General features: G+C 28.2%; 1 protein-coding gene across 1 annotated transcript; it reads left to right on the top strand.

Moving 5' to 3' along the window:
* Window positions 1-1,251: 1,251 nt before the first annotated feature.
* On the top strand, window positions 1,252-8,031 carry LOC107446503 (uncharacterized). The gene is made up of 3 exons (XM_016061173.4): window positions 1,252-1,633; window positions 5,074-5,300; window positions 7,459-8,031. Exons 1-3 carry the CDS (start codon window positions 1,389-1,391, stop codon window positions 7,896-7,898), a joined length of 912 nt encoding a protein of 303 aa, XP_015916659.1. The 5' UTR covers window positions 1,252-1,388; the 3' UTR covers window positions 7,899-8,031.
* Window positions 8,032-15,499: the final 7,468 nt, after the last annotated feature.

Below are 15,499 nucleotides of genomic sequence, written 5' to 3' on the forward strand. Positions count from 1 at the left end.
TTATATGCATATGAAATAAGTAATTATTATCATTATTTTTTATTTCCAATATTTAAATTCTCCAATTGAAATAATGATTCTTAATTAAGTATTTATGAATGCTAATGAATGCTGAAAATCGTTTGAAATTAATTCCTGTTCTCATAGTTTTCATTGCGGTATTACGTTAAAGTTAGAAATTTTAATTTCTAACTGTGTCACATTACTTAAGAAGTATGTTTGTAAAGCTATCTTGTAAAGCTTTGGCTAAGGTAGGTTACCAGATGTTCTCAAATCTTGAGTACAGTGGTCGAATTTCATTGATTGTCCTCTAAAGCTTTAAACTCTATGAAAACAGAAAATGTCTTTTCACTTTAACGTGCTCTCAAATATCCTCGAATTTCTCTGAAAACGTATAATCTTTTTTTTTCTTTTCTTTTAAATACAGTAAAATATATAAAAAGGAAAAATGCATATGTTTTTTTATGCAGTAAAATATCAAAGAAAGAAAAAATAAGTATGTTTATTTTTTTAAATTTTTTAAATTTTTTTTAAATGTTTTAAAATTTTTTAAAAATTTTTTAAATTTTTTTTTTTAAATGCAGTCAAATATCAAAGAAAAGAGAATTTTATCTTACAGAGAATACAAACAAAAAGTGAAAAAGCATTATGCTAAAATTAACAGATGACAATACCATACTCGTCTGAAAATAATTTTAGCAAAAAATAAACAAATTTTAATCATCAAGTTCTCATTTATTTGTTCAAATGCAGAATACTGTATGATATTTCAAAACTGCTTAGTGATGAAATAAGTTTGATGAAGTTTTAACCACAAATTATAAATTAAGTGTCCTCAAATTGTCAAATTATAGTTTCAAGAAGATGGTTCTGCACCTTTTATTAGTTAGCTTAAAAAATAAGAAAAATTGTTGCACACATAGATTATTATTTTCCATAAACATGCAAGTGTCCTCAAATCGTAAAATTTTCGAGAAGGCTCCACTGATTTGTCCTCAAATCATGGTTAATAAATCTGGTCAACAGTTTCTGAATATATTGTGTTAATATAAATTATTGTCACTTTTGGAAAAATGATAACAAATAGTTTTTCTTTCAGCTTAAAAATTTCATCACTATTACAGCAACAAGACAGACTTAAACTGTGATCTCTTTAAGTAAATCTAGATCCATATCTGTAACATCATCTGTCTACATCGTGAATGGATCTTGAGCTTAATCGACATCATTTATCGATATCACATAAATGAATCTAAAGCCCTATACTTAACAGCATATACACCGCAATCCTCTGTATGAATCTTGAGCCAAATCTGCTACATCATTTTTCGACATCATTCTCATCTGAATGAATCTAAAGTCACCTCTGACGCATCATTGTCATCTGAATGAATTTCACTGGTTTAATAATCACTGTTCATCGGCTGATTACTATCTTGATCATCATCATCTGCATCCATGGCGGGGGTGGTGGCTTCATGCACAAAATGAAAATGATGAAGATGATGAAAGAGCATCAGGAGAATCAACACAAAGGAATCACCATTGGAATCAAAGCGATCAAAGTTCCAATCCCGATTCCCATTGCAATGCCATATGTAGAAAACCAAATGATGATGAAAGGACATAATAAGTAAGAAATTACTCTTAAGTTTTATACCCCCACGTCTTGATTACACATATGTAACCGGGCTTAAAGATAACTAATATAACCTTAAATATTATTTTTTGAAACAAATATTGCTTTGTAGCGGCTGTTAAATTGCAAATATCAGATATGAGCCTTCAGTCTCAGCACTTTCAACTTGTCTTTAAATCAATGATAAAAAAAAATTCTGTAACTAATATCTGATTCAACATACCTGTAGTCTGAACACATTCAACTAATCTTTAAGCCAATGAGGTTAAAAAATTCTCTAGATCCCAAAAGGTGTGAAGCGACACCCTAATAGGCTCCGTGGAAGGGTCACTAAGATCCCGAGAGTAAGAACGTTCTTTAACCAGTTATGATTTTCGAAACCTGTAATTAAATTTAAACATAATTAAATATCCGTAATATATTTAGTATATTCATTATTTTTCTGTATTATTTAAGTAAAATGCTAGTAAGGAAAGAAAAAATGCTTTTAATCTCTAATATTTGCTTTATTATTTGCTCTAATATTTGAATTATCTTTCAACTCCAAAGACATTTGTGCTAGCGTTCTGAAATTCAGACATTGAGTGAAAAGAACAATTTTAGTTCCTGATACTAAAAATAGTTTAAAAATTTCGATAAGATAGTTCAGGTGAGGCGATTGAAAAACGAAATTTTTTCATTGGGTGAAATTGTTTCTATGACAACCAGACATTATAAATAAAACCACAAACGGTTCTGTCCTATCAGAAATTTTATAAATAACATTTTATAGATCTACTAGTTTATAGCTGTCATTAATAAAAGATAGAGTTCATTGCATGTTCTTTAACATTTAGTTATATTTTATGCGTTCTAAAGATAAACTTAATTGCAATTATGGGTGGATTACGTCACCAAATTAGTATTCCCAAAGTTATCGAAAACAACGGGTTTATTTAGGTTATATATTTATGCATTTAAAACGTGTTTCTATAAAACTAAATCTTCTTAAAATCAACGGCAACATAAATGATAAAAAAAATTAAGGTATGTGCTGAAAAGCAAAAATTGATGGAGAAATAATACTAATTCGTCGAAAAGAAACATTGAAAAGTCGACATACAAATATTGATGTCAATGATGCTTAATTAATTTTAATAATAGCTATGATTTAGATTTAAAAAAAGTACGTTATCTATTAAAAATGTAAAATTAATGGAAAAAAATAATAATTCATTTACGAGAAGCATACCTTGATATACTATTATTCAATTTCCACGATGTTATTAACGCAAATGGTGCTTAATTAATTTTGGGAATAGGTTCAAGTTGAAAAAAAATAAGGGAATGTTTTAAAAAGCAAAATTAATGGGAAAATGTACTTAATTCGCTTAGGCAAACTATAAATAATAGCTATACTACGATTGATGCTAATGATTTTAAATTAATTTTAGTAATTGGTACTAATTAAAATAATAAATGAACTTTGTACTAAAAACCAAAAATAATGAAGAAATGGTACTTAATCATTTAAGAGAAGTGTAAAAAATGCCATATTATTCTTAATGCCTTATTAATTTTGGAACGAAATAGAAACGAAAAGTAAGCAATATACTTAAAAGTAAAATTAATGGAGAAATGATACTAAGAGAAACGCATAAAAACGCCATACTAATATTGACGCCAATGATGCTTAATTAATTTTGGTAAAAGGCAAGATTGATATTAATGTTATTGGTCCATCTTTAAGAACTACAAAATAATACAAGGTCCGGCTATTAATTTCCAGGACTGACGTAACTGTGGGAGAAAGAAAAGTCGGAAGGTGGCGCTAATGATTGCATATTGAAGAGTGTTTTCTTGCTCATGTGCAGTGCAATCGGCGCCATTCTGAAGTAAGTGGTTCTCGTGGAAAGGCGCATTAAAACGGAGCTCTTAAATTCCTGTTGTCGAAGTGAAATGGAGTAGAGAATTAACATTAAATTTAGCTTCAAATTGTGCAAGACAGCTGCAGAAACCTACAAATTGTTAAAACAAGTTTATGGCAAGGAAGCATGATCTCGCTCAAGAATTTTTGAATGGTTTAAAAAGCTTTCGAACGCGAAAGCGTGGAAGATGATCCGCACACAGTTCGTACGCAAGCCGGAAGCAATTGAAAAAGTTCGCGTCCACACATTGCGTTTGCTGTGAGGCGATTCTCAACTCAGCATGGTGTCGTTGAGTCGCAGCATCCACCATACTCGCCAGACCTAGCACACACTTTTTCCTGTTTCTTAAGCAGAAAAATTCACTGAAGGGAACAAGAGTTCAGGATGTCGAAGCCTTCACGAAAACTGTAACGTCACTAATAAAGAGCATTCCAAAAGAGGACTTTAAAACTTCTTTCCGAAATTTGTACAGCCGAGCACAGACGTGCATTACGGCTGATGGGGATTACTTCGAATAATATTAAATGGCTATGTGTTTAACTTTTTTTTCTTCTGAGTTATTCCATGAGTCCTGGAAATTAATAGCCAGACCTTGTACAATACAGGAACAAAGCATTACATCAGTGTATTTAGTATGTCGTAAACTGCACCGTTTAATATAGATACTGTGGTTTTTAGAGTCTCTTCGAAATGGAAAAGAACAGGGGAAAGTCACTAGATTATGAATCGCTGATGAAATACAGCAGATTTCAGCTTATAAATTATACAATTTATTTCTTTCATTAAAAACAAAATTATCTGTTTGATAATATCGCCTCGCAGATTAAGCTGTAGTAAGCAGTTGTAAACTTTCTAACCGGAAGTAGAATAGGTCGAGATTGTTGTTGTTTATATTTACGTCGAAAACACCATCCATACACTTGATATAGTTCCATCCATACTTAGGATAATTTCACTTTAAAAGATTTATCAACTTAGATAAATTAGTTTTATAGACATAAATAAATAAAAACTGATGCGTGAGTTAAAATGCTTCTAAAAAATGCCAAAATTTTGAACTTGATTAAAAAAAAAAAAAAAAAAAAAAAAAAAAAAAAAAAAAAAGTAGAGAAAAATTCTTCTATAATATGAACCCAGTTTAATGTAAAATGAACATTTAAAATTCAATTTAAATTAATAGCAAAGTCACCGTAACCAGCAGGAAAAAGCAGTATAAATTATTTTAAAACGTGTAGAAACTCATTTAGGCTGTGACGAGTTAAAAAAAAATGACGTATCTCTTTTGCATGGAATATTCTTTACCGGTCACTTTACCGGATACATTCTTTATCGATCAATATTTACCTGCTTGCAAACTGCTAACGTATGAAATGCAAAACTTAATGTATGCAAAAGAAAAGAAAAGTAAATCATTTTTTTAAACTTCATATCAGTATTGTTATAGTTAGTACAATATCCCATAAAATTAAAAAAATCATCTTCTTTTTTAAAATTTTTTTAATTGTTGTATGTGTTAACATTTTGTAGGGGTATGCAGAAGAAGAAGATGAAGGGACAAATGATGATGCAAATGATGGATAAAATGATGAAGATGAAAATGATGAAGATGATGATGAAAATGCATATGAAACAGATGAAAATGAAACCCAATAAATGTAAGCCCAAATGCATGATGATGAAAATGATGAAAGCGAAATGCGAACAAGAATGCCCTGAAACACCCTGCCCTGTTATGATGGATAACAGTTGTGACAGTATGTTATCTTTTAGCTTTTTCAACGAACACTGGAAGATTTTAAGTTTTTGTTTGAAATATTATACCCTTTATCGTATAGTATTTTTAAACTTGTGTTTCTGAATATTTTTAAACAATTTTAAAAAAAATATTTTTCTAACATACGAAAAATTATTCATTGAAAATGTTTTTTAATGCACTTAATTTAGTTTTAAGGTTTCTTTTAACACATGTTTATAAATGTACAGATTTTGGAACGATATGAACTTTATCATCGTTTAAATCTGCCTCAACCATAATATAGTGCCAATTTGAACAGTATTATCGAGTTTCTCGAATTAAATTGTTCCGATTTATCTAAAATTCGGTCCTATTTGGCATCTTGTTTAGGTTTTAGAAATCTCTCTCGAAATTTTGGTTCAAGGTTTGAATAATTTTTCTGGGAGTATAAACATAGATCAATTTCGGGAAATGCAATGAACTGACTTGTTTAAACTCTCAGCTTAATAACTAAGTAAAGAAAAATTAAATCAATAGCTGAATATTTACTTTTCCTTTTTAAAATAAATAAATAAATAAATAAAATAAATAAATAAAAAATAGACATCCAGCTACGATTTAAATTAATTTTTCTGCTGATTTTACTGCTACTGAATTTAATTAATTTAAAAGTTTGAAAAATTAGTTTTTTTATAAAAAAATTCGTAAAAAAATTGTAGTTTAGTATTATTATACTCAAAACTATTTGCTATCAGTTCATTTTAAACTTTCCGCACTGACATTTGCAATAGAATAATCAGTGTAAAAAAACTGTGTCAATGATAAATTATCTTCAGCCAAAAATGCATAGCTGTTTTTTAAATTTTTTATTTATTTTTTGTTGTTGATTTTTTAGGTTTTCAGGTTATCAATTATGTTAACATATCCGTGAATAAACTTATCCTCAGGAGGCTAATTTTTTTTTAAATTTACGGTAATATAACGGTAATTTGGTAAATTGTTTGGTTTATAATAATTTTCTTATCCTTAATACAAGTTTTGAAGACAAGTCCTTTTTGTAGCTTTTAAATAGGTGGAAGTTTTTTGTGATTTAGCCATATTATAGTAATGAGTTAAGCACCTTTTGCCCATAAGAGGTGCGCAGGTCAAGGAGATATAAAATAAATGTCAGGTTGGACACTTTTTCCCTCAGAAAGAAACAGACTTAATAGTTTTATAACGACATGCTCATCCACGTGCGAATACTAGTCACTATCTTTATCATTTACAAGTTGCATAAAATCAATCAAAAATTATTTGGTTTCTAATTCCAAAACCAGATATAATTTCAATCCAAATTTATCAAAATAATTTTCCATGTTTTAAATAAATTTGCAATGTGTGTTACACGGCAAGAGCTGTTCATCAATTGTTATAATTTTCTCCTGCTATTAAAACAACGTTAGAATTTCAGAAAAAATAAAATTACCCTTAGGAAGATTTGCAAATTTATCGTTTCTTATTTCGATTTAAGAGCAAATAGATCTGAAAAAAATGCGATTTCGGGGTCTGGTGAACGACAGTGAAATGGAAATGGATCTCCTTAATGAAGAAAAAAAATTCCATGTACGCAAGCGCGTTTGCCGATAAAATAAAGATAAGTTATGAAAAAGAAAGAATATAATATTACAAAGAAACATGTTTAAATCTCTATTGTGGACCTTTTTACAGCTATGGTCGTTCTAGGTAGAACTTCGTTTTATGCACTTAGTATATAACCAAATAAATAAAAAAATTTACTGCTTTTAAAGACCTCTAAAAGGTAGGAAAAGTCACGTAAAAGTAGTAAGCTCGTATAGTTATTTTAGGAATTAGCTCCTCTTAAAATTTATTTGTTTACAAAATGACCTGTCCGGTCATTGTAGTTTTAATTATATTATTCAAACACTTATTATTTTTAAAGAATATTGTTCGAACTATTGTGTATATTTTTAAGTTATTTATCACTAGTGGTGGACAAAATTTTCATACATCAACTTGTTAAAGGAAGATAATATTAGCGTATGCATTTAACGACCATTTTAAAAATAAAAAATAAAATCTCCGCAAAAAAAAGGAGATTCGACAGCTGTAAAAAATTTTCGTTTCTTTTTGTTGAAATAATTATTTCAAAAATTTTTTAAATTATGTCATTCCAGGTTGTCCTGCGATGAAAAGTGGTTGGCCTTCAACTGGTATGATGATGATGGACAATGGCTGGCCCGCTCCAGAAATGATGATGAACGGCTGGCCATCACCTATGATGATGAACAACGGTTGGCCATCACCGATGATGAAAGGAATGATGAAAGCAATGTGTCCGGAATGCCCACCATGCGACGACGAGAGACCGGAAGTAATGGAACCCGACTACTACGACGAAGAGCTTGAGGAGGATATGAATGCATGGGATACGAACCCAGAACCTGTTTATCAAAAGATGGACAGTGATGTGAAAATGAAAGGCGATAACTTAGATGAGGCAATCTTTTACAAATTTGATAAACATTTACACATTAATGCATTCAAACTGCCTTTAAGACAAGGATCAAAACATTCAGACTATGATAAAAGAATGGTATATGACTTTGACTATTGAGTCTTTGATTATAAATATTAATGCGTTCAAGTTCCTCTCAGACAGTAATCATAATTTTCAAAGTCTCATTTAACAACAGAATATGACTTTCAGTATATGAATATAAATATTACTGATAAGACAGGAAGTAGAGTTTTCAGAATCTAGTAAAGAATAGAATATGACTTTAACTTTTGAGTGTTTTATGAAAGATATTGATGCATTCAAGCTACCTTTCAGAGATCAAAGTTTTCAAACTCTGATAAAAGAATGGAATGTGACTTTGACTATTAAGTATTGACTATTAAGTATTGACTATTAAGTACTTGACTATTAAGCATTTGATAAGAATGCAGTTGGGGCAAAAAGTAGGGATGCCAACTGCACCTCCTTCAGCAAAAGTTTTAAAAAATTGATAACGAATTAATAGAAAGCTTGTAGAATAAGGATAATTACCTACTTTTTAAAAGAGTAACCAAGAGATAAATGCAGCAAAGCCGCATTTTATATAATACTAAATTTTTTTTTAGGAGGAAAAAATACTTAAAATGAAAAATACTAAACTCAAAATATGTTAAATTTTGTTACGACAAGAAAATATTTTTTAATCAAGCTGAGCAAGCTGGCATATCTGCAAAAGCTTACGTGTAAAGCATTTACTATGGTCGTGTAAGGCAGTGTTCCCCAACCGTGGACCGTGGACCGGTACCGGTCCGTGGTTCAAATGATACCGGGCCGCCCATTCCATTGAAACTGAATTTAAATTCCTAGGTTTACACCCCAAATTAAAAATATCTGTTCCATTAAAATTTTATTTATTTAAAAAAAAAGGGGCCCCCGAAGATAGTGACATAAATTTTTTAATGTTTGTAATGTATCATTGTCTCGTTGCAAAGAAACAAGCTCAGGGTTCTCATTGATTTAACGTTCTAGTAAGTTAAAATGTTAAATCACTTTATATTTATTTTTTGGTGCATTTGTATTCTATTTTGAAGGCATGTTTAAATACAATTAAATTAAAATTAATAAATCAAAATAATCTAAAATATAAACAATCAACGCCCCTCCCCAGCGGGCCGCGGTAAAATTATCAAACTTTGACCGGTCCGCGGTGATAAAAAGGTTGGGGAACACTGGTGTAAGGCATTTACTTACAGGACTATAAAACACAGTGTTAAATTAAAAGACAAATAATCCTCTATATTCATAACGGTTACAAAAAATTTCCCATGTTACTTGCTACCATGATGTTTTATAAACGCACATTTTAGTTTTTAGACGGAGTTTTATTGTAAATACTTTATTTTTATGTTGATATATTGTATTATTAAAATTTTAAAAGTGTTTCATTTTATGTTAAGTCAAGTCAATTTTTTTTTATTTTGAGATATTTTGTTGTCAGACTTTTTAATAATTTTTTTAATAAATAAATTCCTTTTTTTTTTTAAATATTTTTTTAAAAATTCGTTTAATAATTTTTCTTTTTCTCTTTTCTTTCTTTTCTTAATCTTTATTATTTTCCATGTTTTCTCTATATTTTATTTAAACTTTATATATATATATATATATATATATATATATATATATATATATATATATATATATATATATATATATATATATATATATATATATATATATATATATATATATATATATATATATATATATATATATATATATATATATATTAGACAATGTAGAAATATTTACATTTTACAATTCCATGTTGTAAATAATGTCTTCTTCTTTGTTAGCGCAACAGCTCCTTGTAGGCTTTGCTGCCTGAACTATATACCCATCCATGGCAATTCCCTTCCATTTTCTAATCTTGAGGGTTTTTAGGCCATTTTCGATGCCGGTGAGCTATCTAGTCGGGGATCTACCTCTGGGATGTGACCCTTCGGGGTTCTTAAAAATTATGATTTTCATGGCTTCTCCATAGATGGCCCAGCCATCTCAGTCTATTACTGCGGATTATTTGCATAGTTTGGGGCTGCTTATAGAGTCGGTACAGTAGAGTTCGCAGTTATATTTGATTCGCGAGTATCACCTTTCGTGAATTGCGCCAGACATAACTCTGAGGATCTGTCTTTCTGTCGAAAGTGTCCAGTAACAGCTGCATATCTGAATTTAGCGTCCAACTTTCGCTTCTATAAAGCAATACAGTAAGTATGAGTGTCTTATAGAGTTAACTTTGTTTTTCGGCTGAGAAGATTCGGTTTTAATTGTTTCCTCAGTCCAAAGAAACACTCCATTTTGACACGATTGTTAATTTCTGTATCTAAATAATGTACTTATATTTTGTATATTTTACATTATTTTAATTTAGATTAATTAATTAGATACATTATTTTATATCAATTTTATATTAATTTAGATCAAAATAAGTAAAAAATATTATATTTATCATTTTAATAACCTATGGTTATGAAACTCCGGTGTCATTTTCTGCTTTAAAGGCAAAATCTTACAAACGCTGCTCACCACCGAACAATAATTTTTCACATTTGTACATATTTTCAGTTATTTAGATCGAAGATAAATAGTTATTCATCGTTGAAAATTCTATATTTAGTATAAATATCATATCTGTAATCTAACAGATTTTTTTACTATTGGATTGTTTTGCTAAGTTAATTAATACCAAAATATGTTTTTACTTGTAATTACAGCTTCAGTAAAAATATATAAAAATAACACTGGTGTCCCCCTGCATCTAAAGGCTAAAAATAGTTTCATTTATTACTTTAGAATCGTCTATTACTTTAGAACGCTCATATAATCCTAGTGGAAAAGAACTTTTTTTTAATAATTTTTAAATTCCTTATTTCAAAGTATGAATGTTTTTTAAGTCTATGTTATGATTTTTTTAGTCAATAGAAAGAAGAAATGTAAGATTCTGTATGCTCTAATTTATTTTCAAAAATTCATAAAATAAATTACAAACAGTTAAAACTTTACTTTTCATACAAATAGAGTAATACAAATCGTTAAAAATTTCCATAGCTTTGTTGAATCATTAATTACTTTTGGAAAAAACCAACCATATATTAAAGAAACACTACTCATTGTATTTTTTTATAAGTAAATTTCAAAACTACGCTTTAATTAAGAGATCATTTATAGTGAAATTAAGTTTTTTTAAATATTTGAGTTTAAAGTTTACATATTTGAATTGATGTTATTTCAGACAACGCATTTTCAATGTATAATATACTATTCATACAAATAGAGTAATTAAATTTATGTAATTAAATTTTTAACGTGATTTTGATTTTTATCATAATTAAATTGAATTTTAATGTTTTGATTTTTAAGAAAAAAGTTTTAATTTGAACCAATTTGATTCAGGGTATGAAATTTAAGGAGTGAGATAAGGCTGTGAGACAAAAACTGCCCTACATATTTGTGGCAATAAAATAAAGAACTGAAAATTTTTAATAAATAGTCTCTCAAGCAACGCGATTCTTAATCCACTATATTTTATTTTGAAAAATGTTAAGATAAAGCAAATCGCTTCTTTGAGAATAGAGAAATACCACCTTAAAGATAAAACTTCGGAAGATGGATGGGAAAAGGGCCGTAAACGAAAAATTTTGATGATGATGAGAATACATAGACTTTAACCTCTACGGATTCTCCTTAGTTTCAGAAAAAAAATTCTAGTGGTTGCAAAGATATTTTATTTGAGTTTTAATAAAATACAATTAAAAGAATTTTGTCCAACCACTAAGCACAAATAATTCAAATAGATACATATGAGGTTATGCAGAATGTTAAAGTTATTAAATTTTAATTAACTACCATTAACGTTCACTACCACTGAAAAAAAAAATAATTCCTCAAATATTTGCGGTCTCTGCGAATATGCTTGCAGTCACAAGCGACTCCAGATTCAGGATCAGGAATATATATATATATATATATATATATATATATATATATATATATATATATATATATATATATATATATATATATATATATATATATATATATATATATATATATATATATATATATATATATATATATATATATATATATATATATATATATATATATATATATATATATATATATATATATATATATATATATATATATATATATATATATAAATAAATAAATAAATAAATACAAGAAAACATGAAGAAAGTTAAGAGAAACAACTTTTCTGTTTTTACATGTTATTTTTACTTATTTTTACTTTTTGTGTTCTATTTTATTTGTTGTAATTTTTGTAAAAATTTTTTGAGTCCTCCTCACACTATTGTATTAATATATTTTGCTTTAGCTAAATTGATACAATATCAGAAAGCACTCTGTTTTACGGATATAATCGTGTGGGCTGATGAAAAGATTAAATCTTTTTTTTCCGGTTTTTTTAAATAAAATTTCATCCCTTTTTATAATTATTATTATTTTTTTTAAACTGTTGTTCATTATTTTTTTCCTCATTATTTCCCCCCCTTTTTTCACATGTCTATAATTTTTCTTTGTTTTATCTTCATTTTGAACTTATCTTATTTTATCTTCATTATATATATATATATATATATATATATATATATATATATATATATATATATATAGAGAGAGAGAGAGAGAGAGAGAGAGAGAGAGAGAGAGAGAGAGATACGATCTAACGTATTGAAAAACTTTGTGACTCAGCTATCCATGGCGCATAGCGGTGGATGACTTCTTAATTTTTCGTGCGTTAACTTCTTACGTGACATCAAAGAATAAGGAACGGCCCTTATCATTTCTTAACGATTGATTTAATTCGGCCATTCCTAAAAATAAATTCAAAGAAGTAAATAAAAATTTTCCGCTTCTTAGAATGTTGGAACAAACATATCGTAAAAAAAGGACCTAGAATCGGGAAATTTACTTCATTCTTAACCTTCATGAGGGAAGATTAATGTGTTTTTTTTTCTGAAACGTTAATGTTGAGGTTAAACTGTTGCCATTTCGACAAAGAAAAAATTATTTAGTTTTTATTTATTTACTGTATTTTGCGGAATTTGTTTTGATGCTTTTAGATTTGTGACTTATTTAATAAATTTTCGTTCAAAAATATTCGTAGGGATGCCGGCTGTTCCACTTTTCTGCAAAATGTTTCATAGATTGTTCCAAAGTTAAAGCTAAGTATTTTTAGAAATTCAGTTGAGTTAGCCAACATATTAAAAAGTCTTACCACAGTAGTATTGAAACAAAGTGGAGTGTTACATGAATTATTCACATATAGCGGAGGGAAAAATTATTTTTAATGAAATTTTAACTGTAAATCATACATAAAAGCCTCAACATTCATTTAACTTGAAAAAAGTAGCGTTTCATATCAACTTTTGAATCATTTACATGTAGTGTTGTTGAAGGTAACTTTAAATCAAAATTTTCAAACAAAGAATCATACGTTACAACATAAATTTAGCAACCACTAGAAAAAAAATTGCTCAAAAGATTAGTAAACACGCTGCCCTAAACGTCGCTACCATTAAATTTTTTTTCTTCACAAAGCTGAGCAAGTTTAGCAACTTTGCATTGGTACCTAAAACTTAAAAGGTGTTTAAACTAATTTTATATTAAATTGATTAGTTCTCTATTTATATTATGTTTTCTATTAATTTTGCCAAATGTTTTTCTTTCTAATAAGAAAATCTTAATACTGTTACTTAAAAATGTATAGTATCTTTCCACATTTCGTAATATAGCGTTTTAAAAATAGATCAACTTTTTCAAAAATGCAAAAGTCGAAATTATTTTATTATTTTTTGATTGTTTTGCTTGCTGTTATATTGTTAGTTTTTGCGAACTGATTATATCGGTTAGAAATTTATTCACTTTTATTTAAAAGTTTAAACTATTTATTGCTTTTAATTGATTGCTTTCCAATTAATTAAATGTATTGTAATAGCAGTATAGGGTAAAGGGGATGTAACGGCATCTGCGTTTTTTTGCTCGAAATTTCTCACTAAATTTTGGCTGATTGGCAAAACTTTGTTACACTTTTAGATATAGTTGCATGACTAAACACTCGATTGATCAGCAAATTAGAAAACGAGGTTTTTATTAAGAAAAAGTTACTCCTTAGTTTGCTTTTAATTGCTGTTTTAGACTTTATTTCATTGCTTTTAATAATAGGATTTATTTTTACTTTATTTACAAAAATTGGGCACCTGGGCCACTTAGCGGCCCCAATCCCATACATCTAGAAATTTACAGAAAATTTATAGTAATAACATTTTGAATTTAGCAGTCGATGTGGTAGCTAATAGAAAAACAAGCACTTTGCTTGAGTAAATATAACAGTTGAATATCTGATTAATCGAATCTAAGTTGACATATATAAATATAAACATAATTTGACATATATATACATAAGTTGACATAAATAAATATTAACATAAATTGATACATATTTCACTAATTAAATTTCTATATTTTAACTAGCACATATTTAATTGTGACATACATTGAAGTTCATTCGAATACACTGTGGTAGCCATAAAAAAATCAAGTCGTTTGCTTGTGAAATGATAAAACAATGAAAAAATTTAATATGACAAATAGACGCTTTTACTTAACACTAGAAATATTGATTGTAGACTTAAATTAAAAATAAAGATAAAACATGATTTGATATGTACAGTAATTGATTTTTGAAAAATGAAAGGCATAATTGATGAAATAATAGAATTTAATGTTATGCTTACATATTAAATAAATAATCTCAAGAAACTAAAGTGGTACGATATTACTTGATTGAAAACTTCACACGCTTCAAAAATATACGAATAGTAAAGAAAAAAGTTTGACTACGTTCATGTCTGCCTTGTCTTGAAAATGGGTGCCTGTATTTTTGAGCTCTTAAAACACTTCGACTGTCTGTTTTTTTTTCTCAATTTGTATATTTTTGAAGAAAACGAAGTTTTTAATCAAATAATGCTTATTAAAAATTTAAAGTCAGTTTTGATTAGCTTTTTTTCGTAAAAAAAATTATCAGCAATGAGTTTACTGGAACAAATGACTCAAAGTGGCTAGAGAGAATACATTGATGTGGGGTTACTTTGGGTACGTTAACATGAACAGGGTTCTGAAGAGCAGTGTTCTTCACTTAATTTCTTCGAAGGACCGGTAAAATGTTTTTGCATTTTATTACGGACCGGTAAGATTGAGCTATTGGCATTATTTTAACGTATACGAATTGTGGCACTTAAACAGTTTTTTGACTGTTTTGTTTCTGATCATTCACATACTCAAGTTTATGAGCGTAAACCCTTTTAAATGCAAATAATCTTGTTTGAAATATATGTCTTACTTCAACAATGCATTGAATAAACTAATAAAAGGATATGCATTAGATTACCACCAGCTTTTCAACTACAAATAAAATAACTTAATTCAACAATAAAGAAATATGTTTCCTCAATTTTTGCCAATTCTGGGAAATGTCAAGGAAACGTTTTTTCTACTAATGAAATCGAATACGTTTCGAAATTTTGTTGTTTGTAACAGATCTTTTTTTGTTTTCATTTCAACTGTACTATAATAAATTTTTACTATTTAATTTTTATTTTAGCGCATGCAAACTCACACAGACACGAAAAAAAAGA

Source organism: Parasteatoda tepidariorum, chromosome 2, assembly GCF_982258835.1.
Source record: "Parasteatoda tepidariorum strain Cologne lab strain chromosome 2, Ptep-v5.0, whole genome shotgun sequence".
In the NCBI taxonomy this organism is placed as follows: Eukaryota; Metazoa; Arthropoda; class Arachnida; order Araneae; family Theridiidae; genus Parasteatoda; species Parasteatoda tepidariorum.